This window comes from Dipodomys spectabilis, unplaced genomic scaffold, assembly GCF_019054845.1.
Source record: "Dipodomys spectabilis isolate Male_0828 unplaced genomic scaffold, ASM1905484v1 ptg000329l, whole genome shotgun sequence".
Classification (NCBI taxonomy): domain Eukaryota; kingdom Metazoa; phylum Chordata; class Mammalia; order Rodentia; family Heteromyidae; genus Dipodomys; species Dipodomys spectabilis.
In genome coordinates, this window is record NW_024871006.1 from 697828 (window position 1) to 724303 (window position 26476).

A 26476-nucleotide genomic window follows, 5' to 3' on the forward strand; every position below is an offset into this window, starting at 1 on the left:
ACACACCCAAATAAATAAACTCAGAGATGAGAATGGAAACATCACCAGAGAAACAACCAAGATTCAGAACATTATAAGGGAATACTTCTCAAACGTTTATGCTAATAAGTTTGAGAACTTGGCAGAAATGGACCTTTTCCTAGCAAATATCGACATGCCAAAACTAAACCAAGATGAGTTGAACCATCTTAACAGGCCCATATCAAGCATTGAAATAGAAACAGCAATAAGAGACATCCCATCTAGGAAAAGCCCAGGACAGATTGATTTACAGTCGAATTCTACAAGGCCTTTAAAGCCTTCAATCGACTTCAGCAATTCATCCAAAAAATCATACACCACGATCAAACAGGATTCATTTCAGGGATGCAAAGCTGGTTCAATATACGCAAATCAATTAATATAATTCATCACATCAACAAGAACAAGGATAAGAACCACATGGTTATCTCAATAGATGCAGAAAAAGCATTTGACAAGATCCAACACCCCTTTATAATGAAGGCTGTAAAAATTAGGAATCCATGGAACATTCCTCAATACAATAAAGGCTGTATATGACAAACCTACAGCCAGCACTATACTTAATGGTGAAAAACTAAAGCCATTTCCTCTTACCTCAGGAATGAGACAAGGATGCCCACTCTCTCCACTTCTCTTCAATCTAGTATTAGAATGCCTAGCTACAGCAATAAGACAAGATGCAAACATAAAAGGGATCCAAATAGGGAAAGATGAAGTAAAACTCTCCTTCTTTGCAGATGACATAATCTTGTATTTAAAGAATCCCATGGACTCCACTCCCAAATTACTCAAGCTGATTCAAAACTTTGGCAAAGTAGCAGGGTACAAAATTAACCCTCAAAAATTAATGGCTTTAGTATGGAGGTTCCTCAAAAGACTTCACATAGAACTCCCCTATGACCCAGCAATCCCACTTTTGGGCATTTACCCAAATGTTTACAAACAAGACCACACTAAAGCTACCAGCACAACAATATTTATTGCAGCATTATTTACCATAGCTAAGATATGGAACCAACCCAGATGCCCCTCAGTAGATGAATGGATCAAGAAAATGTGGTATATATACACAATGGAATTCTATGCCTCCATCAGAAAGAATGACATTGCCCCATTTGTTAGGAAATGGAAAAACTTGGAAAAAATTATATTAAGTGAAGTAAGCCAGGCCCAAAGAAACATAGGTCCCATGGTTTCCCTTATTTGCAATATCTAGTATATGTATGAGTCAAGCGGAAAAGGTCAGATAATGTGATCTCAGGAAAATGAACCCTTAGATATGTATTTTAATGTTTTTTTCTTTCATGCATGTGTTTCTAATGCATTTATAAGATTATCTCTTTGTTGCTTTGTATGTCCCTCCCCCACAGTATAACCCCTGCTTTCACTATATTTGATGTCAGTATAACTTGTGGAGGAGATGGGGAAAAACCAGTTGTTTAAGGATACAGGTGGACCTGTTGCAACAATGAGAAGTACAAGTTGTCATGTCCAAAACGAGCTTTACAACGTCGGTGCGGGGGGGGGGGGGGTGAAGGGGGGAAGGAGAAGGATTGGGATTGGGGGGGAGGCTGGGAAGGGATGTGAAGGGTAAACCAAAGGAGGAGGCTGCAATGCTTGGTAAGAAATGTACGCATTATCCTGCCCATGTAATTGTAACCCCTCTGTACAGTATGTTCACAAATAAAATAAAATAAAATTTTAAAAAAATTTAAAAAAAAAGAAATTATCTTTTAAAAAAAAAAGAAATGATCTTATCATCTGACTTAAGTAACTGTAACCCTTCTGTACATCACCTTTACAATAAAATTTAAATTTATTAAAAAAAATTAATGGCTTTTTTGTATGCCAACAATGAGAAAAGCATGACTAAAATCAGGAAAGCAACTCCATTCATAATAGCCCACAAAAAATAAAATACCTAGGAATTAACTTAACCAAAGAAGTGAAGGACCTCTATGATGAAAACTTTAAAAACCTGAAAAAGGAAATCAAAACAGAACTTAGAAAGTGGCAAAACCTCCCATGCTCCTGGATTGGGAGGATCAACATGGTGAAAATGGCAATACTTCCCAAGGCTATCTACAAATTCAATGTTATACCTATCAATATTCCAACCTCATTCTTCAAGGAAATAAATGAAGCAATCCAAAAATTCATATGGAACAATAAAAGACCTTGAATAGCAAAAACGATCCTTAAGAGAAAGAACAATGCTGGAGGAATATCAATACCAAATTTCAAACTCTACTACAAAGCCATAGTAATCAAAACAGCTTGCTACTGGCACAAAAACAGACCTCAGGACCAATGGAATACAATTGAAAACCCAGAAATGAACCCACAGACTTATAGCCATCTAATCTTCAATAAGGGAGCTAAAAAAATAGAATGGAAGAAAGACAGCCTCTTCAGTAAATGGTGCTGGCAAAATTGGTTAACTACTTGTGGAAAACTAAAGCTAGATCCTTATATATCACCCTGCACCAGAATCAACTCCAAATGGATCAAAGACCTCGGAGTCAAAGCAGACACTCTGAAAACATTACAGGATGGAATAGGAGAAACCCTAGATCTCCTTGGCACAGGCTGAAATTCTCTTAATAGAGACCCAGAAACACAACAAATCAAAGAAAGGTTGGACAAATGGGATTGCATGAAATTGCAGAGCTTCTGCATGGCAAAGGACATAGCTAGCAAGATCAATAGAAAGCCCACACATTGGGAGAAGATCTTCACTAGCCATACAACGGACAAGGTTCTCATATCTAAAATATACTTGGAACTCAAAAAATTAAAACCCCCAACAACAAATCCTCAAAGAAACAACTGCTCAATAAATAAGTGGGCTTAAAGACTTAAAGAGAAACTTCTCTGAAGAGGAAAGAAGGATGGCCAATAGACACATGAAGAAATGCTCAACCTCTCTAGTCATAAAAGAAATGCAAATCAAAACAACATTGAGATACCACCTCACCCCAGTTAGAATGGCTATAATCAAGAACTCTAATAACAACAGATGCTGGAGGGGATGTGGACAGAAGGGAACCTTACTACATTGTTGGTGGGAGTGTAAACTTGCTCAACCACTTTGGAAAGTAGTATGAGGGTTCCTCAAAAGACTCCACATAGAGCTCCCCTATGACCCAGCAATCCCACTTTGGGGCATTTACCCAAATGACCACAAACAAGACCATACTAAAGCTACCAGCACAACTATGTTTATTGCAGCATTATTTACCATAGCCAAGATACGGAATCAACCCAGATGCCCCTCAGTAGATGAATGAATCAAGAAAATGTGGTATATATACACAATGGAATTCTATGCCTCCATCAGAAAGAATGGCATTGCCCCATTTGTTAAGAAATGGAAAGACTTGGAAAAAATTATATTAAGTGAAGTAAGCCAGGCCCAAAGAAACATAGATCCCATAGTTTCCCTTATTTGCAATAATAGTATATGTCTGAGACAAGCAGAAATGGTCAGATAAGTTGATGTTAGGGAAATGAACCCCAAGATAAGTGTTCAAATGTTTTTTTTTTTCATGCGATTGTTTCTAGCATATTTATAAGGTGATTTCTTTGTTGCTTTGTATGTTCCTCCCCCACGGTATAACCCCTGCTTTCACTGTATTTGGTGTTGGTATAATTTGTGGAGGGGAAGGAAAAAAAAAGCAATCATTTAAATAGGGATACAAGTGGACCCATTGCAACAATGAGATGTACAAGTCATTATGTCAAAAAATGAACTTTACACTTTGTGGGGGGGGTGGGGGGGTGGGAGATGGGAAGGGATAGGAAGGGAAAACAAAGGAGTAGGCAACAATGCTTGATAAGAAATGTACTCATTATCTTGCCCATGTAATTGTAACTCCTCTGTAAGATATTTTCACAATTAAAAAAAAAAACGAACTTTACAACTTTGGTCGGGGGGATGGGGGGGACGGGAGAGGGGAAGGGGAAATAAAAGAGGAGGCAACATAAGAAATGTACTCATTATCTTGCCCATGTAATTGTAACCCCTCTATACAGTATTTTCACAATAAAAAATAAAATAAAATGAAATGGTTGAGTAGAGTTACTAAAAGCATATATAATTTTCCCATCTGGTCACTATTTTTCCTCTATTCCTCTCTTGCTTCTGCATATTTTATTTTTATGTCTATATTTATAGATATATTAGCTGGCTATACTGCTTTGTCTACTTATATTTTTATTTAGTGGCTCTCTGGGGTTGATGTTACATATCTTTATTGATTATTTTATTCCAAATTCAACTGTTTTGTTCTTTCTCAAAAGAAGAAAGAAAGGAAGGAAGAAAGAAAGAAGGAAGGAAGGAAGGAAGGAGGAAAGAAAGAAAGAAGGAAGGAAGGGAGGAGGAAAGAAAGAAAGAAAGAAAGAAAGAAAGAAAGAAAGAAAGAAAGAAAGAAAGAAAGAAAGAAAGAAAGAAAGAAAGAAAGAAAGAAAGAAAGAAAGGAAGAAAGAAAGAAAGAAAGAAAGGGAAGGAAGGAAAGAAGGAAAAAAGGAAAGAAAGAAAGCTAGCTCAGCCAGGCACTGGTGGCTCATGCTTGTAATCCTAGTTAATTTAGGAGGCTGAGATTGGGGGATCGCTGTTCAAAGCCAGCCCCAGCAGGAAGGTCTGTGAGACTCTTATCTTTAATTAACCACCAGAAAACTGGCAGTGGTACTGTGGCTCAAGTGGTAGAGCATTCACCTTGAGCTGAAGAGCTCAGGGACAGCGCCCAGGTCCAGAGCTCAAGCCCCATGACCGACAAAAAGAAAAAAAGCTTAGTCCTGTCATCTAGACACAATGTCAATCATCTTCCTGCAGCTGCTTGTGCTTTATAGTGAAGCACTCTGCGTCTCTGTTCTAACGCAGTCATGGATCTTTTTGCTTATTTTTCCCTTGAGTTCTGCTCATCTGAGTTCCCTCTGTAGACTGTTTACATTGCCACTGTCCGGTGATCATACTTGCTTGTCACCTATCCCCCGGTTCTAGAGACCCTTTGACTCCTAGTTGATGGCTGTGTTCATAGTGACCATTTTCTTTGGGTTCTCTGATTAAGCTGCGCACCTCAATCCTACAGTCATTCTAGCCACTATGGTCTGTCCTGGCCTAGGACTGCTGTGGAGTATTGTCAGTTCATTTGGGTGGGCTCTACCTGCCCTCCCAGCTTATTTTCGCCCATCAGGAGAGTTCCCCAGTCCTCTAGAGACAAACTTCAGAGGCCTCTGTCTAAGAATGGCTAAGAAACAAGAATGGCTTCATGTCATCTGCAGCCCTGTGTTCCAGGGTCTCCCCCCTCAGCTTCCCGCCCCTGTGCTGAGTATGCAAACCCGTGGAGGTCTGTCCAGGGAAGGAGCCCGCTCTGCAGTCTTTGTTCCCTCCCGCTTCCATGTGGTGAACTGGAGAGCATTGACAGGGAATCTCTTTCCTCTCTGAGACATAAACAGATGCACTGACAAGCTCAATCCATGGATATTTACTGCCTTGCTTTTGACATTTAAGATATTTGTATTTGCTTATTTGTACTCTATGTAAAATTTGTCACACCATCTGGATACAAATAAGTTCAAATAAGTTCAATCTTTGTCAGCCATGTGTTCTACACAGAGTTCTTCTGAGTCCTGGGGGGCCCTTATGGAACAGTGGAGCAGCGGGCCCATTTCATGGAGACCTTAATGGGCTATGAGGTAACAAGCCACAGCTTTTATAGGAAGGAAGTCTACAAGGAGAAGAGGTCTGTGTTGTGAGCAGAGGAGTGAGGGGGTTAATGTTAGTGGCCAGGCCAAGCCAGACAACCAGTCAGAATTTTGGCTGCTAGAATGTCAGCCCTCGCAGGATGACTTCGCCCCAGCCCAACACAACCCATGTTATAGTTTGACACAGAAATACAGAAATGAGTCTTTGTGACAAAGGAAAAGAACAAGAGCTCGAATCCAGTGAGTGCATTGACTGAGACCATCTAGTCATAGCTCAGATAGAGAAATGGAGAGTGAGGTAGACAATGATGGGAAATGTAGAACAGTAATAGATGATAGGTAGACCATAGCTAGATTGTGATAAATAATACATAGATATGTACATATGTATATATGTGATAAAGGCATGTAAACATAATTATGAAGAGATAATAGATGGCAGCGATCAAATAGATGCTAAGATACATAGATAAATGATAAATTGTAGAAAGATGATAGATGTTAGGGAAATAGATTAAATTTGTGTGTGTGCCAGTCCTGGGGCTTGAACTCAGGGCCTAGGTTCTGTCCCTGTGCTTTTTTTTGCTCAAAATTAGCATTCTATCATTTGAGCTACACATCCACTTTTGGCTTTTTTTTTTTTAAGTGTTTAATTATATAGAACACTCTTATGGACTTTCCTGTCTGGGCTGGCTTTGAACCATGATCCTCAGATCTCAGCCTGCAGACACTGACACAGAGCTTGAATTCTATTTTAAGTATAAATTACTATTTTTATAAAGAAATCCACTCAGATAAGGTATTTTAAATTGTATATATACACAGATTTTTTCTATTTCTCTCTAAACCTTGTTTTTATTGATTTAAACAAAATTAGAACAGATTAAGGTGAGAAAAATAAGTAACAGCAGCACACTGTTTTATTTTGTGATTTATTCTGAATTTTAAAATAATTTCTATCTCATTGAGTTGATCCAACTGGTTGTTGGTTATTTATAAACTCAGGTTGGGAAATATGATTATTTTCACTGTTCTAGAAGTTGAAAATGTTTTGTAAAATGGAGAAGTTACTGAGATAATAAATATCAATTATTTTGTAAAACTAAGTGTTCAAGTGACCATGTTAGTGAGTATTTTAAGCAAATTCTAAGTTTTGAGACAGTTTCAACTATTTCTCATAAGGTTTCGCCCAATTGATTTGAAAAGCACTAAAACTTGATAATGTAGTATACCTGATTAAAAATTAATAATATATCTAACAGATAATATTGTATGTGAAGAAAGCTATTATCTGTTCTAGAGGAGTGTGCTTTATTTTTTTAAAATAAACTTACTACTTCCTTTTTGTGTTATATTTCCACATCAATTGTGGGCCTCTGTCACATTGCATAGCATATCAAAGGACTAGAATGGACAAAGTTAAAATAAATAAATTTATTAAATAGGCACAATTTGTTTACTCCTGAAATTCTAGCTACTGAAGAGGTTGAGATAAGAAAGATCTAGCTTTAAAGCCAGTCTAGGCAGAAAAGTCCAAGAAACTACATCCCTAACAAGCAAAGTTCCAAGCTGGATTTATGGTTCAAGTGGTAAAGCATCCACCTTCAGCAAGCAAGCTAAAGCACCAAGACCTGAGTTAAAAACTCCTGTAACTGGGGCTGGGAAGGTGGCTCAGTGGTAGAGCACTTGCCTTGCATGCCTGAGGCTCTGGGTTCGATTCCTCAGCACCACATAAGCAAAAAGAAAAAAGCTGGAAGTGGCGCTGTGGCTCAAGTGGTAGAGCGCTAGTCTTGAGCTGAAGAGCTGAGGGACAGCGCCCAGGCCCAGAGTTCAAGCCCCATGACCGGACCACCCCCCAAAAAAAGAAGCTCCTGTAACTGCAAAAATAAACAAATGAATACAATACTTTAAAGAATCTTGGAGGTGATTTTATGTTTTTGAAGACAGTACTGATGTAACTTAAAAATACAAAAATGTAATTAATCAGATCTTCTGCTATCGATGTCTTTGGTAAAAGATCAAACTTATGAATGTACAAGTACTTGACTTCAAACTCATCACAACTCTCTTTAGAGCCCAGTGTGGATGTTGGCCTGATTATAATGTACCTATGCAAAAAACTACAGTAAAATACACATCTTTTCCAGTGCATATAGAATATTCACTAATATATACCCTATCCTGTGACAAGCCTTACCCATACATCAGGCAAAATGTTTCAGACTACAATAGAATTAAGCTAAAAAAAATCAATAACCAAAAAGAAAAACAAAAACCAGACATTTGGAAATTAAGCAACATACTGCTAAATAAGACAGGGGTCAAAAAATAAATGTCAAGGGAAATGAGAAAATAGTTAGGACTGCATACAAGTGAAACTGGAAACAGGAATAAACATCTAAGAGTTGTCAGTGCAACAAAATTTTCTCTGATTAAGCTGTTTACCTTCTTGTGTTTTTAAAGAGCATGCTTTAAGCCACATCAGCTTACAGCAGCGGTCATCTTGCTATAGAGAAAAGCTTCTGGAAGCTATAGGGAGAGAATGCTGATCAATATTGCATTTTCTCTGTAAGAGTGCAACTTTATACTATGACAGAACCTGGACACCAACCATAAATGCGACTGCTCTCTGAAAGGCCTGGCTGAATATCAATGAAAAGACAAACAGTCCAAGAATGGTCACGTGAGCATGGTATTTGGCAGAAGGAACAGAACTGAGCTCATAAGCTCCTTTTGAAAGCAGACTTCACAGGATCGGTTCACAGAAGTCAAATGGTTAATGCAAATTCTAGAGATGTGATAGACCCCAGGAAAAAAATTAAAAAGCTATTGTCTTCTAAACACAGAGACCAGAGGACAAACTGTGTCTCTAGATTCCTTGCTTCAAATTTCTCAAAAGTAAGTTCCTTGTATTTGGTTGGTTTTAGTGTTTTGTTTTTTTTCTGTTATGCAATGGTGTTTGCTTTCTGTTATTGTTGCTGTTGCTTTTTGACCTGGATTACTTTCTTTATTTTTTTTCTTATAACCACATGATAAAATTTTATGAGCTAAATTCTAAAGATCTGTGCTGAAATTACTTTGAAAATCACTAGGCCAGTTTGAAGTGTTATGGTATCTGCTGTTTAATAGTATGCATATAAAAACATTGAGTTAAAAGTTTTTGAGAACTTTGTAATCACTATACCATGTGAGGAGAGAGAATGAATGTAGAAATAAGCTCAAATTGGTTATCAATTTGATTATAGAAGAGCTTAGAATCTTGTGAATGGATTTGTAAGCCTGTGATGGTTTTGAAGCAGTCATTATTTATTTCTATTTCAGAGTAATTTCAAGGCATTTGGGGATAGCTGTTTTTCTAGTTTTAACAGTGTTTATCAACCACCTTTACAGAAATATTTTTATCATCCCTTCCTATTACTCTTGGGATTTAGGAATTTTAGTGAAAAAGATATTTTCTGTGAGATCTCCTCCTGCGCCCCTCCCCACACACCCTATTTGGAGACCTTGAGTTTGAACCAGAATGTGGACTATGTCCCTTCCTCTTATCACAACGGTATCTCAGATACATATTATTTGTGGTAAGCAGAAGTTTAATGCTTTTAGAGTGTAAGAATTTAGTTCGGAATTTGACAACAGTATGAGAGGAAAACCTTCAATTATTCTAACTTGTAAGCTATTTGCCATATGTATAACAAGAAATTCCTGTCATTAGGATTATGTGTATTTTTTTTACAAAGTACAGAATGTGCAGCATTTGAGGAGAGACAAAATAATCATATTCCTTACAAGTGGAAAAAATAGTGTAAGGGATTGGATTCCCATGGAGCTGTAGCTGATGCTAAACTGAAGAGATCTCTGTCTTGGCCAGTTCACCCTCTTCCACAACCCTGCACTGGCCCCTTAAAATCGCCCACACTGAATTCTCTGTACTAATGACTTACAGGGTTCCACAGACATTCCTCACTCAACACTGACCTAACGCTATTGCCTTCCTGGAATTGTCTTTCCCTGGGCTTCCTTGTTTCTCTCTCTGCTCAGCTTCACTACCAGTCACGTGTAGCAGTTCTGCAATACCTCTCAGCTTGCCTGCTGGTGTGTCTTTCATTGCAACTGGCCTCTGGCCTCCTTGCCTGAGCTTAGACTGTATGAAATCGTTGTGCCCTGAACAGGATCCTGTCCTATGAATGGGGACCGAGGGCTTCAGGTGGGGACCTGCCCACTCGGGCTCACTATGGACAGGTGAAAGGCAATCGTAGGGTTTCTCAAGGGAAGAGACTGTCTCTTGGATGGGATGGTTCTCAAAAACCCAAGGCGGTTAGTGGACATGGTCTTGCCTGCTTTTGCTTTGGGGGTTTTCTGGGTATGTTTATTCTTGGGTTGTTGTAGGGGGGGGTTGTATTGTTTTTTAAATTTTTTTATCTTTTCTGGAGGAGAGGCTGGAACAAAATCGACGGACAAAGGGTGAACAAATGCATCAGGGGTACTCACTAGACACTACATTGAAAATGAACTATATAACGTGGGCGGGGAGGGGGGGGAACTGGGCAAGGCCAAAGGAAGGGGTGATATTGTCCAAAAAAGAGATGTACACATTACCTGCCTTGTGAAACAGTAACCTCTCTGGTCCAGTATAACAATAAATAAATAATAATGATAGAATAAACAACAAATGAATAAATAATAAACACAATGAGCATTCCAGAATCTCTTAACTTCCTTCCTCTAATTCAGCTTAGATATCCAATTTCCTCCCACAGGAAAGACATTTTTGAGAGTACTTATATCTCAAAGTTTCCAGGGGAGTTTTTAGACTTTTCGGAAAAGTCTAAAATGTAAGAGTAACCATTAAAGGAGTAAGTATGCCTTATATATCTTTGGGAGAGGAGAGGAAACAGAGGAAGGGAAGAAATATTTATTGGTTCAGTAAGAACTGAAAGAATGCCGGGCGCTGGTGGCTCACGCCTGTAATCCTAGCTACTCTGGAGGCTGAGATCTGAGGATCGCGGTTCAAAGCCAGCCCGGGCAGGAGAGACCGTGAGACTCCTATCTCCAATAACCACCAGAAAAACCAGAAGTGGCGCTGTAGCTCAAGTGGTAGAGCACTCGCCTTGAGCTGAAGAGCTGAGGGACAGCGCCCAGGCCCAGAGTTCAAGCCCCACAGCCGACCAAAAAAAAAAAAGAACTGAAAGAATATATGCAATAAAGTAAAAATTGAGACAAAACTAGAATCAGATTAAAAGCAGTTTAGTGTGAGAATAAAACTTGTGGGGCCAATTGTGAAAATTCACTCAGGATTTAATTCACATCTTAAAATATAGCTTTTCTATCAGATTTTTAAGCATTAAAGCAATTAAGGATTTTTCTTGTATCAGACAAAACCTTTTAGAAGTCAACCACAGCTTACAAAGCTTAGAGGGACAGATAAAGATAGGTGAACAATGTTAGCCTAAAGAATCCTTTTTAATAGCCAGGCATTGGTGGCTCATGCCTATAATCCTAGCTACTCAGGAGGCTGAGATCTGAGGATTTTGGTTCGAAGCCAGCCCATGCAAGGAAAGTCCGTGAGACTCTTATCTCCAATTAACCAGAAAGCCAGAAGTGGCACTGTGACTCAAGTGGTAGAGTGCTCGCCTTGAGCTGAAATGCTCAGGGACAGTGCCCAGGTCTAGAGTTCAAGCCCCATGACCGACAAAAGAAAAAGAAAAAGAAATCCTCTTTACTTTTAAAGCAACCAGCTTCAAGTATTTCTAACAGCAACATAAAATACTAAGAGATGTACATTACTGGAAAAGTTTAAGGTAATGCTAGCTAGCAAAAGAAAAAAGTGTAAAGAGCTAAGCCCATTTTCGTAGAGCAGATTGCACAACTAAAAGACAGTTAAGTCAGTAACTGGCAGCTAAATGATGGAGTATAGTCTGATATTGAGGAGAGGATGGCCTGGGTGTAATAAAATGCAAACTTGGAAACTCCCAGACTCTAAGCATTAGTTTTGAATACTGAAGTTATCAGCATTCAATATTTTCTTCTCATTCATGGGATATTTGCACTTGGAAAGAACTTGGCATTTACTATGTTTTCTGTTCTTTCTCACTAGACAGGATAAAATGGGCAACAGAGAGATACGCGTGTGTCAGCAAACGTGGGCATTGTTACACAAGAACATCCTTAAAAAATGGAGAATGAAAAGAGAAACATTAATGGTATGACTTGCTATTGATGCCACTTGATATTTCTGTTATTGTGCAGTACATAGGCTGTTTAGGAATGATGCATACACAGAAAATAAGTGGATAAATAAATGACACACCCTTGTGTAACAGTATGATACAGTATCCAACCACGAATCTGTTAAAAGCACTGAAACTGGTAAGAAATTAAGAATTCAATGAGTGTTTGGAAAACCAGTGGTCTTACTTTTACAAGTGCTCCAAACTCACAAGGAAGGTTAAGATAGGGATATTCTAAAGATATGACAAATAAACCACAGAAGCAAGTAGCCAGCATCTTTCTCTTTTGAGTTTCTTGTTAAAAATAATTCATGATCCTCAAAAATAGTAGCAAAGGTTGTAGATGTATTCAGTGCCAAGAAGAAAGTTATCATTAACTGATAGCCTTACCATGTGACACAAAGCCTGTTTGATCTTTGGTATCTTTTGGTTTTTAACCAGATGGGTATATCTGAGTAATGTTTTGTTCTCTTTGTTTTGCTTTGATTTGGTTTGTGGCGCAGGTTGGCCTCAAACTCATGATCCTCCTGCCTAGAGTAGGTGACCAAAGTAATATTACTGACAATGATTTACACTTTGCCTGGTTGCATTTCACATATTCTCAGGTCAGTACAGGCTTTAGTTTTAGTCCTGGAATTCAGTTCATTTGAATTCCTATTAACAGCTCATGAGCACTGAATTTGTACTCTACCTATTTGAAATGGTTCCAAAATGGGGAACATGTTGAAGTTTTTACAAAGAGACAAACTCCTTGACCAACTAGGTCAAAGAGATTGTGGATGAATGCTTTGAAATCATGACTATTCTTTTTCCTGGATTTGTGTAGGAATGGATGAATGCTTTCCTCCTCCTGCTTTTGTTGTACATATATCCTAACTATCATCAAGTTAATGATTTTTCTTCCCTGAATTCTATGGACTTGGGAAGAGTAGATTCATTTAGTGGGCCCAGATTTACAATTGCCTACACTCCTCTTACCAATACAACCCAACAGATCATGAAGAAAGTTGCCTCTACCTCTTTCATGACAGGTGAGTCCCCTGACAATGCAGGAGGAATATATGGTGACCAAATTTGGTTCCCTTTGACTACGTATGTTAATTTGTTTCTTCTGGCTGTGCCTGGATCTCTCCCAAACTTGGGGATTCCCTGACTTGCTAGAAACCAGCCCTTGGTTTCATTTTACTTTCACAAAGAACTGTAGTGAAAACAATTGAACCTGGCATCTTGAGTCTTATGGACTTCCCTGCCAAGGTTCACTTTGAATGGAGATCCTCAGATCTCAACTTTCTCAATAGCTAGGATTATAGGTGGCATGAGCCACCGGCGCCCAGCTGTACAGTATCTTTACAATATAAATATATATTAAAAAACAAAAAAATAATATTCCCTTCCGTTAATGGCAGGCAGAGAAGTTTTTGGAATGTCTGATGAAGAAAGTATTAAAGAAGTAACAGCAAATTACCATGAGGAAATAGCAAGAGTCATTTTCACTGATACATACTCCTACCATCTGAAATTCGTGTTAGGGAAAAGAATCCCAGTAAGGAAAGAGCACAGAGACCACACAGGTAACTTTTCAAGGATATAACTCCATCATTCTCAATTTCAATTATGTTTTGAGCCTTTCATGGGGATAGCTGTTAGCATGTCAAACTAGACAACCCTTGTGAGAGTGGATGTTCATTTTTGAGCTATACGTATGTGTTCTATATATTGCTATATGGACATAGAGGGACAGTTTCTTATTATTTATGTGTGCATTTACATACATGCATGTATGCATAGGAACAGATAAGAAGACCTTAGGTCAGAGACATAATTGAGTTTCTTATGTCAATTTGGAGTCTGGAGATTTGATATATTTAGCAAGAATACAAATTAAAAAGCCCTTTATGTGAGAAAGAAGAAAAAGACGCTCATCTGTCTTCTTTTGGGTTCTGAATGAAGAAATTATCATGTATGTAAGAATATATATGTATGTATAATATAAGAATGTATATGTGTATGTAAGAATATAATGAATGTAAGAAATTATAGCTCTGAGTTCACCATTTCCTGGGATTGTAGTTCTTTATGATGTTATCCTAATTGTAAATTCAAATAAAGTGGTCTTTAGCTGGTCCAGCACTAGGGTAACTATAGAAAGAGTAGCATCTCTAAAAAGAGCAATCTTCCACACAGGAAACAAAGATAGAATATCTCCGAATACAAACTTACTCTCCCTCACACAGTCAAGAGTTTGTAATGAGAGTCAGGAGAGTCAGTCAAGCAGAGTACATTCCTTTTCAGTAAAACTGAAAATATGAACTGTTAAGTCAAATGTTAAATCAATCAAAACGTTAAATAATATGGAGTGGAAAACATAGTGAGAGCTTAAAAACATCTAAACACAAAGCCTAGGAAACTCATTAGCTGGTTAGAGCCAGGTACTAGGGCAAACACATCACTGTATCTTATTTTATGTTTTATATGTATTACATTTTATATTTTACATTATTAAGTATCATTTGAATAAGTTCATAATATTTTTGAGAAGTCTTAACACACGGTGCATTCATACCTGTATTCATTTCATCTTACTGAAGAACATCACTTTTAAGGCAGTTAAAACTTCAACAAACTTTGTCTTCAAAATCTTTGTCTTTGAAGTACATTCTGATCAACATGACTGAAGGGAATTCAAACTTTCATATTTGTCCATTACGTTTCTGTGTTGTACCTCATGTTAGAACAAAGCGTTAGTTAAGTATTTCACAATGCATAATAGGTTCTAAAAACATTTTCAATGATACTCTTCTCACATTTGTGAAAGCCATTTCCTATTATGAGGAAGGAAATAACTCAGTGAAAGTTATGGGTTCTATTTCTTTCCACAAAGCTCATTGTGTCGAAATAAATGAAGATATTGACTGTCAACTTTCAATATTCTGGAAGGAAGGTTTTGTGGCTCTTCAAGCTGCCATTAATGCTGCCATTATTGAAGTAAGTACAAAATGTTCAATGAAAACTAATGTTCAAGGCAAATTAATGCTATTCAAGGCACTAAATGTTTCATGGGAGAAAATACAAATGAATGGGCTTGTTCTTGCATTCACTCATTCATGTCTTTATGTCAAAGTTTACTGAGGATGCTAAATGTCATGAGGAGATAAATATTCTAAGAAGAAAACCTGGCTCTTACTTGAACCAATCTGTGTCAGGAATCTAAGTATACAGATATATACTTAGTATATAAATTTTTTATTGTTAGAAGTGAAAGATTGGCCCCCACCCTGTTTACCCAGATACATACAGACATGGAGCAAGCCATCAAAGCTATGCACCGACAGCCTGACACAGACAGGACAATCCGACCTGAGCCTGACTGTAAATATTCCATGGTAAACCTAGCCCATAAGGCTCTGAGGCCAAGCTGTAAGCCAGAAAAGAGTTAAGAGATTGGAAGACTAAAAGCTGTATCTTGTGAAGGTCAAACCTTCTGGGCAAGACAGATATAGAGCTGTTTGAATATTTAAAAACATGAGACCTTGGATGAGGGAATACTTACCCTATTCTCTGCCCATGTCTACAGACACCCCTGCCCCATACTAAACACATGTAACCCCTGTCTCCTTGCTCAGACCCTATAAAAAACCTTGACTCAAACCCGGAGTTATAGAATCCAATATATATATAAGGTTGGAAAAGGCATTTCAATCAAATAACGTGATCCAAATAAAGGGTGCCAACTAATAAAACACATAGGAAACTCAACAACCTGTGGACAGCTCAAAGATGTCGGATGTAGGAATTTAGGAGAGCATCAGATGCTCACAGGCTAGCTACTCATTCTTAGGAAAGGGGATGGTTTAAACAAGAACAACTTTTTAAAAATAGAGCATGCCCTTCATTGATGCACCATTTTTGTTTACTGCCTGCCTTCAGGTCACAACCAATCATTCTGTGATGGAGAAACTGATGTCAGTCACTGGGAAGTTCATGGTGGTACATCCCTTCATCGGTCAAGGAGGAGTTACAACTGACTTCTTCATCCTCTTCTGCATTATTGCCTTCTCCCCATTCAGTTATTATGCATCTGTCAATGTTACAAGAGAGAGGAAAAAGATGAAGGGTTTGATGAAAATGATGGGCCTTCGAGATTTGGCCTTCTGGTGAGTCACATGTAGGATAGAGAAATCGATAAATGAAAAAAAAAAAAAAAAAGACAAGCAGACATCTTCAAAGTATCGAATGACTTTCTAGCCTCTCTCCATTATCCCTATGAATGGAATGTGTTGTCCCTGGCGTAACACTTGCCAGGCTGGGGTTGGGTGTTGCTGTGGTTCTAAAAGAAAGAGCACTGGGTTAGGTGAGTGAGTTAGGAGTTGGAGTGAGTGGTAGGAAAGTTACACAATGATGTCTCGGCTAGATAGAATTGTGGCCAGGACATAATTGAATGGAACAAAAGAGCTCAAGGATGAGGAGCTCCTTTGGGACTAAAAAGTAGGAGTATGAATGGAAAAAGTTCTGAGAACTTGTGAAAGAGTCAGGAAGTGATGTCTAGAGGGAGAAAGGGAGACCCAGGGCCTAATGGATGAAGCCTGTGGCTACAAGTTAGGACTTAGAGTTTCTTCCAGCACTAAAATCCTAGAAATCAGTATTGACTGCTCTATTGAATTAATATCAAAGGAAAATGTAGCCAAGCAGTGAAATCTAGAAACTCTAGAGCAAAACATCGAGATGTGAAACATAGTTACTTAATATACTTGTTCACTAGGGTCTCTAGAAAGAAAATGAGTTAAAAAAGAGAAATTGGCATGGAGATTGGGTGAAAAGCCAGATAACTTCATAGTTACTAAGTCCTTCAAACATTATCCAAGACATAATAACTGCTTTATGTGTTATATGTTAATGTGGGGGTTTATAGCAGTTTGGTTTCTTATTGTTAAATGGTCATTGTTTCTTTATGCCTTTCTACAATTTTTGTAAAACAGATAAAAAAATTGATAAGCGAAGGAAAATTCTTCTCAAACAAAAGAAATGGGATTTTGAAAAAAAAATTCTGTCTTAATAGGAGATGTGTAGAATCAAAAGCAAGTAAGACTAGTTGATATATATAGCCAGAGAAAGATGAGATGGGCAACCTAATATTCCTTTGTTCACTTTGACTCATGTGTGTCTGCACCTGCACAGGTGTGTGGGTTTCTGAAACATATGATAAGAAAAAGAAAACTTACAATTTGCAACAAATGCTGCCCAGAATTTTCACAGTGTGTTTGCTTACGGTAGAACACTCAATAAATTCCTGCTGAATGGGGCCGTGAATGAATGAATGAAGCAATGAACAAACAGAGACATTCGATGGGATTGCAGGTCTCCTATTCAGCTGCACATGAAATTCTAAAATAGTATTTTGTTTACACATCAGGCTGTCCTGGGGTTTGCTCTATGCCGGTTTCATCTTCATTATGGCCCTTTGCTTGGCACTTGTGATCAAATCTATCCAGTTTTTTGTCATGACTGACTTCATGATAGTCTTCACCCTCTTTCTTCTTTATGGATTGTCCACGGTGAGTTAATAAATCTTTCCCTGTCTAACTCTTATCCGAAGAATCAAGTGTTGGGAGCCCAGCCTGGTGGCATAGCTCCTCAGAAGTAAAGGCACGAGAATTTAGAGCTCAAGACCAACACAGGCAAAGTTAGTTGATTCCCTACCTTACAAATAAACAAAACAAAAGGGCAAGAGGAATGATCTAAGCAATAGATCACTTGCCTAGCATGTATGAAACCTTAGTTTCTATTCTTGTATCACAAAATCAAGTTGCTAGCTTGGCTTCCAATGAAGTCATTACTCTGCATATTTGTTTCTTATCTGGTCTATTTGAGTGAAAAGTCTATAGACAAGTGCTATTTGATGTATAGAATTTTGTAATGCCAATTTTTGGTACCACTTACAATTAAAAACTTTGCATATTCATGGTAAATAATGTAACTATAATTGTTTATCAGATCCTCTCAAATGTGTTACTAATGATTCAGAAAAAATCATGACAGGGTCTTCTCTCATTGTAGATAGCGCTGGCTTTCTTGATGAGCGTCTTGGTAAAGAAGTCTTTCCTCACCGGCCAGCTTGTGTTCCTTCTCACCATCTTTTGGGGGAGCTTGGGGTTCACCGCATTGTACAGATACCTTCCTGTATCCTTGGAGTGGATTCTAAGCGTTTTTAGTCCCTTCGCCTTCATGCTTGGGATGTCCCAGGTGAGACTCCATCTAATTGTTTACCACCAATGTTGTTTTCCTCTGGAATTCAACAGTCTGCCATCACATTCACGCTCCAGGTTGGGAGATTTTAAACCCACATGTGGACTCTGAATTTACAAGGATGAACTTTTGAACGCTTTGGAAGTATATTTAGCCCAGAAAAATAAGACTTTCAGAAAGCATTTGCAATAGACAATGTTCATTTTTTTCACCTTAAAAACATATTCCCGATTATTTGATTCTTATTGGACTCAACTTGCCTTACATCCAATTAAAGGGTAACGTCAATCATTAAGTAGCAGTAGTTAAGACATTGTTGATTATGAAGCACTTATTGACTTGAACATTTACCCATTGGCTCCTTGTAAAACTCACCAATGGTTCTTTTTTTCTCCCCCTAGTGAAAACTCCCCTTTGTGTAAGACTGTCAGATAATATTATGTTTTGACTAAGTTCTATTGAAAAAGTCTAAGTTTAGGTTCAAATACCTTTGCCATGTTTACCCTATCTCCTCTGAACATTCCAAGTCACTTAGCATGTGGGTATTTTAAAATTATGGCAACTATTAAGTTGCATGATAGTTGCTCATATGTCCATACTTTTCAAAAGACTGAGGCTATAGACAATCTCCTTATTTAACTTCCTATTCCTGGCATGAGATAGTAAGTAGCTATTTTACTCCTGTGCTAGATTTGGCTTAAATTTTATCATAAATCTAATTTCCATTAATATATATTTTTAATCCTCAGATGTTACACTTGGATTATGATTTGAATTCTAATGCATCTCCTGACCCAAGCAGCTCAAATCTCATCATAGCCACAAACTTCATGCTGGCATTTGATACATTCCTCTACCTGGCATTGACGATGTACTTTGAGAAGATTTTGCCAAGTGAGTAGTCTGTTAATTAAAGTACAATATCATTTTATTAGCTTTATTTTCTGACACAAATCTCTTAACAATGAACACATTATTTATATATTTAAAAAAACCACTTTGGGTATCAACAGAAGGAAATGGATAATGGATATATTAGCCAAATTAGTATTCTTTTTATTATTTTATTCAAAATTTACTTTTTTAATAATCTTTAGATAGTGGTATGAAGGGGTTTCAATTCAACACATTCATTTATGTGCTTGACAAATCTTGATTAATATCACCCCTCCCATTCCTTTGCCATTTGGCTGTTAAGAATTGAAGCCAACCTGGGTGCCAGTGGTTCACACCTATAATCCTAGCTTCTCAGGAGGCTAAGATCTAAACATCTTGGTTCTAAACCAGCCCAGGCAGGAAAGTCCATGAGAATCTTGTCTCCATTTAGCCACCAGAAAACTGGAAGTGGCACTGTGACTCAAAGTGGTAGAGCACTAACCTTGAGCAAAAGAAGCTCAGGGACCAAGCCCAACCCTGAGTTCAAGCCCCACAAGTTACAAACAAAAAAAGACATAGAATTAAAGCTTATGTGTATCGTATCTGGTTGGTGTTTGAACTCACTCTTTTCTGAGATATGGCTTGGTGTTGTCAAGGGGAGGTTTGGGCAGCTTGTTCCTACGTGGATCTGGTAATCACCAAAACGTATGGCAGCTTATGTATAACTAGTTAGTGTGCTAATTCTGAGTCCTGCCTACACATAAAGAGCCACACAGAGAGACTGAAAGGAATAAGAAGCTTAGCTCTCACCGAAGGGAGATTCAGATGGGACTTATCAATTCTAGGACATGAGTATGCATACTGCAATTATCTTTTTATGCTTGGCCTATTCACTGCACATGGTGGCCTCCCATTTCATTCAAACAGTTTTGGGGTAGGTATACGGTTATTATGGAAGACAGTTCGGAGGTTGCTTGAAACATTACAAAGAGAATTGCCGCATGAAATCTCACTGTTTGGCACCTATTCAATGGAAAGGCAATCAGTATGCCAGCCCCTTGGTACAACTACTGAGAGATAATAAAATATAATTTAGAGAATAAGGTATCAGCATGCCAGAGAGATTGCAGCACTGTTCACACCATCCAAGATAATAGAACCAACCTAAGTGTCTGTAAGGAGATGACTGCACTATCACCACACATTCCTCCTCAGGAAAAATACGGCATTAAGTCAATTGTAGCAATGTCCTGAATATGCTGACACTATCTCTCTTCCTTGTAAAATCAGTGGCAAGGATGGACTACATCTTTCCCCACTGCATTTCCCATTCAAGACAGAACCTCAAGGTCCCTTCCTTAATAAACAAAAATCTACAGGGACTGGGAAGGTGGCTCAGTGGTAGAGCGCGTGCCTTGCATGCCTGAGGCCCTGGGTTCGATTCCTCAGCACCACATAAGCAAACAGAAAAAAGCCGGAAGTGGCGCTGTGGCTCAAGTGGTAGAGCGCTAGCCTTGAGCTGAAGAGCTGAGGGACAGCGCCCAGGCCCAGAGTTCAGGCCCCATGACCGGACCCAAAAAAAAATAAAATAAAATAAAAATAAACAAAAAATCTACACACAGAAAAGACAGATGGAAAAAAAGGGCAGTCAGAAGAGAATCAGCTTGGGAAGCCGTGAATTAATTGTGATATTTAGATAATCTCTTAAGAATGATCCTTGTTTCTGATTTTTAGAATAAGAGATGTCATGTTCTAAAATTGGGGGCTGATAGGATTTTATACAGAGTCATTTCAATAGTTACCTTATGCTGTCATTTGTTTTGTAGCAGGGATAAAAAAATTGTGACCCACAGAAAAAACATTGCTTACACATATTCTTATCCCTTACTACTATATTTAAATACTATTTTCCCCTTTGGCTTTGATTTTTATGACAAAATTGCTGTGACTTTTGTGTACACCACAAAGGGTTGGCAAACTGGGTTCATTTCTTGTTATATTAGGAACATTGCCAATGTGACCCTTGTAATTACAAACCCTTCTTGTTTTCTTCAACTTCTTCAAATACCAGGCTTCCATTTTATGCTGTATGCCTTTGCATGTGCAATGTGTTTGTGAGCAGTGTGTTCACAGACACATGTCACTATACTTGCAATGGCACAATGGTATCTTCTTAGAAATCACTTTGCTTAATCAATTTACCTTTTATTTTGTGTGTTTTCTGCTGTTATTTTATCTTCTTTAAGTCTTTTTTTCAAATTTATTTTAATGGCACAGTTATAAATGTTTTATGAAGCTCTATGGAATAATGTTACATTTTTAGCTTTGTGACTTTTTGTTTTGTATTGTATGTGTGTGACAGTGAGCGAGAGAGGGAGACAGAAAGAGGCACACTCCCACTTTCTTACAAGTGTGTCATTTATTTTCTTAAGTACTACTCAATCTACTCTTTAAAAATTTGTTTTCTATATCCAACAATATCTCCTTCATGTGTGTGTGTGTGTGTGTGTGTGTGTGTGTGTGTGTGTGTGTGTGTGTGTGCGCGCACGCGCGCGTGTGCGCGTGCTAGCCCTGGGGCTTATACTCAAGGCTTGGGTGCTGTCTTTGAATTTCTTTTATTTTTTCTCAAGGTTGGCACTCTACCATGTGAGCCACTTCTGGCTTTGGGGGGATAGGTTATTAGAGATAAGAATTTCATGGATTTTCCTGCCTAGGCTAGCTTTGAACCACAATCCTTAGATTTCAGCCTCCTGAGTAGCTAGGATTATAGGTATTGGCCACTGGCACCCAGCTTCCTTCCTTTGCTTAATATAATGACAACTAGTCTCCTAGACAAAATTCAGCAGCTGTCACATATCTTTGCATTTTCAAGTCCAGTATCTCACTTTTGGTGGTGACTAAGGAAAAAAAAAGAGCATTTGTTGAAATTCCCTCTGGAAAAAATTTCAAGCATGATTTTATTGCTTCCTATGGAAGTTATTATTAGCAAGGAGCTATCTTAGTGATGGTTTTCTTTATGTAGCTGTACATGTCAGCAAGATAGTGTACGCAGATCCTATGTTCAGGTTTAGCCACAAAGAGGATGTGTTGCCAAGCTACATTCATGGGAGTGAGTCTCACAGAAAACGGTGATTGACCAAATGTTTGTCTTCTGGTCTTGTAGATGAATATGGACATCAATATCCACCCTTGTTTTTCCTGAAGTCCTCATTTTGGTCACCAGAACAAAAGCCTGAACACATGACACTGGACAATGTGGTAGATTCTGATTCCTCACTGAATGACTCTTTTGAACCAGTGTCTCCAGAATTCCATGGGAAAGAGGGCATCAGGTAAGGAAGATGTGAAGGAAGACCCAGCCATGCTTAGGGATACAGTACTTGAGGCAAGTGGCATTTTTGTTGGGCTATGTAGATAATTGTGTCTAGCTTTGTGCTCTATCCAGCATTTCCCAGCTTATGGTAAAGTAAAATCCTTGAAGGGTTATGCTGATGACATTCACAAGAAATAACCAACAAAGACCCTTTTCATCTTTCACCTCTTGTTTCTTCGTCCATTCTTAACTTCCCTCCTCTCTTCATTCTTTCATGCTTTGTCCCTGTTTAGTTATTATCAGCTTTTCTTCTATGTTTTTAAACTTCTCTTTCCTTTTCTCCTTTTGTCTCTTTGAAGAAGATAATGGTAGGGAGGAGGAAGAGAGAGAAGGTCAAGAGATAATCACAAACGGGGTTCAGGAAGCTAAGCATATCCTCCTTTGGGGAATTCTTCTCTCCAAATAAGAAAATAGGAAAGAAGTCTTCAAGGACCATCATTGTTAACACATGTCAGTCCCCTGTGAGCAGCAACTTCTACAGCTGATTTCATTTTTCATCTTATTTTGGTCCAAATTTATCTACTTGTGTGTGTTGGTCCTGGGGCTTGAACTCATCAGGGCCTACCAACTGTCCCTAAGCTTTTGTGTCTTAAGGCTACCACTGTAACACTTGAGCCACAACTCCACCTCAAGCCTTTTGTGGTTAATTGGAGATAAGAATCTCAAGGACTTTCTTTCCAGTACCGATTGGAACCTCTTGAGTAGCTAGGATTACTGGTGTGAGCCACCAGCAGCACCTCATTTTCCTATTCTTTATTTGCCTCACTAGCTAAGTTTGTCTCCAGCTGAGCAGTTTAGAGCAAAGCAGTGGCCTTTTTGTGCTCTCTCTCTCTCTCTCTCCCCCTCCCTCCCTCCCTCCCTCCCTCTCTCTCTCTCCCTCTCCCTCTCTCTCCCCCCATGTTCCTTGTTTTTCTGATTGATCTTTCCAGCACTCTATCCAATTATAAAATGACAGTTAAATGGGATCAAAATAGAAATGAGAAAGCCTAATTAAGTAGATTTGTGTCTAAAGTATTCTTTGATGACAAAATGTATAAATTTGATTTACCATATGGATTCTATTTACCTGGTAGAATAACACCATACAGATCAAGTGTGTAGGGTTCCGGATCTATGGTAGCATAAGGCAGGTGTCAGCTCCATTCTATTTTATTGCTTTTCTCATCATTTAACCAACGTCATCCTGTGCTCGTTGGATATTCACTAGAAACCAAGCACTTCACATCCATGATGAAATATGCCACTTAACCCTCCAACACATTATACATTTCAGGTTGTGAAAACAGAAACTTGCATAGAAGAAATACATTGGTTAAGATTAATGGAGAAACCAAGTGGTAGATAAAGGACAAACTCAGTAGGGTTGGTCATTGAAATACTTACAGTCAATTAGTATGGTTCATGGCCTTTCTTCCTTACTTCCTCCTCTGTCTGAACAAACCTCTGGAAACCTAAGCTAAAACAACCAAAGTTTCCCCAACCTGCCCCAGTGGTTCAGATAATCCTTATAGTATTGGATGCCCGGGTCATCTCCTGGTCTGGCTTCTGTAGCTTTGTGGTCCCAATCTATGGAATCAAAACATTCTGCTGCCTAGGTACAATGTTTTCAAGCTGATGTGTGGCCAGGGAGGGGAGGCAGGATTCCAGCTGATTTTGTCACGTGACAGCTTAAGAGTGAAGACCCAGCTGTTCTTTACTCTGAAAACTCAGATTCATCCAATTCTGCCGAGCAAACTGGAATTACACACTGCAGAAAAGTCCCCCTGAAACAGTTTTTCTTTTTTTCCAGAATCAGAAATGTTACCAAAGAATATAAAGGAAAACCTGATAAAATAGAAGCCTTGAAAGGTAAAAAAAAATGCAATTAATACATTGATAAGCTTTGAAAGGTTAAAAAAAAGCAATTAATAGGTTGATATTAACTTTCTGACTTAAATTCAATCTAGTTTCCTTTTTAGGAGCAGATTTGAAAAGTTATTTGAGTCACATGATAAGTTCCCTTTCAGCACTTAACTTCTACTTTATGAAAATTAGAAGGGAAAAAAAGAGTTTTTAAGGCCAGATGAAGTGGTACACACCTATAATCCCAGTTACACCAGAGTTAAAGATTGAAAGGATCATACTTACAAGCCAGCATGAGTAAAAAAATGTTACCAAGACTCCGGAAAACAAGATAGACATGCTGGGTGGTGCCTGTAGTCACAGCTATGCAGAAGACATAGTTCAAGGTCCAAGGCAAGTCCCCAACAGAAATGTAAGGCTCTATCTGAAAAAATAACTAAGGAAAAATAGAGCTGTAGTTGTGGCTTAAGACACAGAGCACTTAAGCTATAACAAGCTTGAGGCCCTGAGTTAAAAATCCCAGTGCTGACCAGAAACAACAGCCCCCCCCCCCCCCGCCAAAAAACCCCACTGAGAATTAGATGTGCTTAAAATTGATTCTATGTTAATACTAATGCAGCTTAAAGATATCCAGGGCTTTTTTCCCTTAAAACTTGCCTTGCATGCATGAGGCCCTGTGTTCAATTCCTCAGCATCATAAGCAGAAAAAGCTGGAAGTGGTGCTATGGCTCAAGCGGTAGAGTGCTAGACTTCAGCTGAAGAGCTGCGGGACAGCACTCAGGCCTAGAGTTCAGGCCCCATGATCGACAAAAAAAAGGTTTTTATTCTATATCTATATACATTCTATGTTATATATGATGTTATAGATAATATGTATGTGTATATATGTGATATGTGTCCTATATATAGTTATATTTATATGATACTTAGTTATGGGTCCATTCTCCCATCCAATAAATATTCCATAAATATTAATATCCACCTGTCCTATGCCAGGCATTGTCAGTGAGCCCAATAGTACGAAACATGTTTCAATCATTTAAAACAAGTCATTAGACATTGTGTTCCTACTACTTCTGAGGTAGAGCTGCAGGGGATCCTGATCCAATAGCTGCCCAGACATAACAGTCCCGAGAGTTCATCTCCACCAATAGCTAAGCATGGTAGCATGCACCTGCTGTCCCGCCTGTGGAAAGACCACCGATGGCTGGCTATGCTGGCATGCACCTTCTCTCTGCAGTGACTCAGCGAAACACAAGGAAGAGGGTAGACGTCCATGGTGGCCCAGCATAAAGTGAGACTCTACCTTGAGAATAACCAGCACAAAAAGAGGCTTAGAAGTGTGGTTCAAGTACTGAAGCTCCCGCCTGGTGATGGTGAGGACCTGAGTTCAATCTCCAATGCCACAAAAAAAAGAAAAAAACAAGTCATTAAAATTTTCTAGAAAGGATATTTTGAAAGACAAGTTTACTTTTTTAAAGTTTTTTTTTTTTTTTTTTTTTTTTTTTTGGAGCTGGGAAGGTGGCTCAGTGGTAGAGTGCTTGTCTCACATGCATGAGGCCCTGGGTTCGTTTCCTCAGCACCACATAAGCAGAAAAAGCCAGAAGTGGTGCTGTGGCTCAAGTGGTAGAGCGCTAGCCTTGAGCTGAAGAGCTGAGGGACAGTACTCAGGCCTAGAGTTCAGGCCTCACAACTGACAAAAAAAAGAAAGAAAGAAAAAAGGAAACAAGTTATTTTTGTTTTGACAGTAACAACCCAGAACATCCAAAATGTAGGAACACCACTATTCAAGAGAGTAACAATTATTTTGGCTCCAAAATAGAATCTGCGGTGTCTGTCGTTTCCTTCCTTTCTCCCCTCTTAGTTTACTCTTGTCCTCTTTCCTTTTCCCCTCCCAGACCTGGCACTGGACATCTACGAAGGTCAGATCACCGCAATTCTTGGTCACAGTGGTGCTGGAAAATCAACACTGTTGAATGTGCTCAGCGGCCTGTCTGTTCCCACCAAAGGTAAGAGCTCATTTATTTTACTTCCAATGTCAGATTGGCAAATAAATCAGCTGCCAGTGTAAAAACCCTTTGTATTATTAACCAGAAACACAGATGCTATGGCAAAAAGAAGTGGAAGTTTATAGTATCATGCTGTAATAGTTTGTAACGTTTAATTGGCAGATGGAGAACGTAAA

At 38.6% G+C, this 26476-nt stretch overlaps 1 protein-coding gene across 4 annotated transcripts in view; it reads left to right on the forward strand.

Moving 5' to 3' along the window:
• The first annotated feature begins 8477 nt into the window (after positions 1-8477).
• The window catches only part of LOC122094945 (ABC-type organic anion transporter ABCA8-like), a 55662-nt gene continuing 37663 nt past the window's right edge, over positions 8478-26476 (forward strand). For all 4 annotated transcript variants that reach the window (XM_042665464.1, XM_042665465.1, XM_042665466.1 and 1 more), the window contains exons 1-12: positions 8478-8628; positions 11825-11930; positions 12784-12988; positions 13364-13528; positions 14839-14942; positions 15885-16111; positions 17368-17509; positions 18012-18197; positions 18950-19094; positions 22240-22408; positions 24239-24297; positions 26190-26300. In XM_042665464.1, the coding sequence (XP_042521398.1) occupies positions 11835-11930; positions 12784-12988; positions 13364-13528; positions 14839-14942; positions 15885-16111; positions 17368-17509; positions 18012-18197; positions 18950-19094; positions 22240-22408; positions 24239-24297; positions 26190-26300 (1609 nt within the window). In that variant the 5' untranslated portion in view covers positions 8478-8628; positions 11825-11834. The remainder of the gene's footprint in view (positions 8629-11824; positions 11931-12783; positions 12989-13363; positions 13529-14838; positions 14943-15884; positions 16112-17367; positions 17510-18011; positions 18198-18949; positions 19095-22239; positions 22409-24238; positions 24298-26189; positions 26301-26476) is intronic.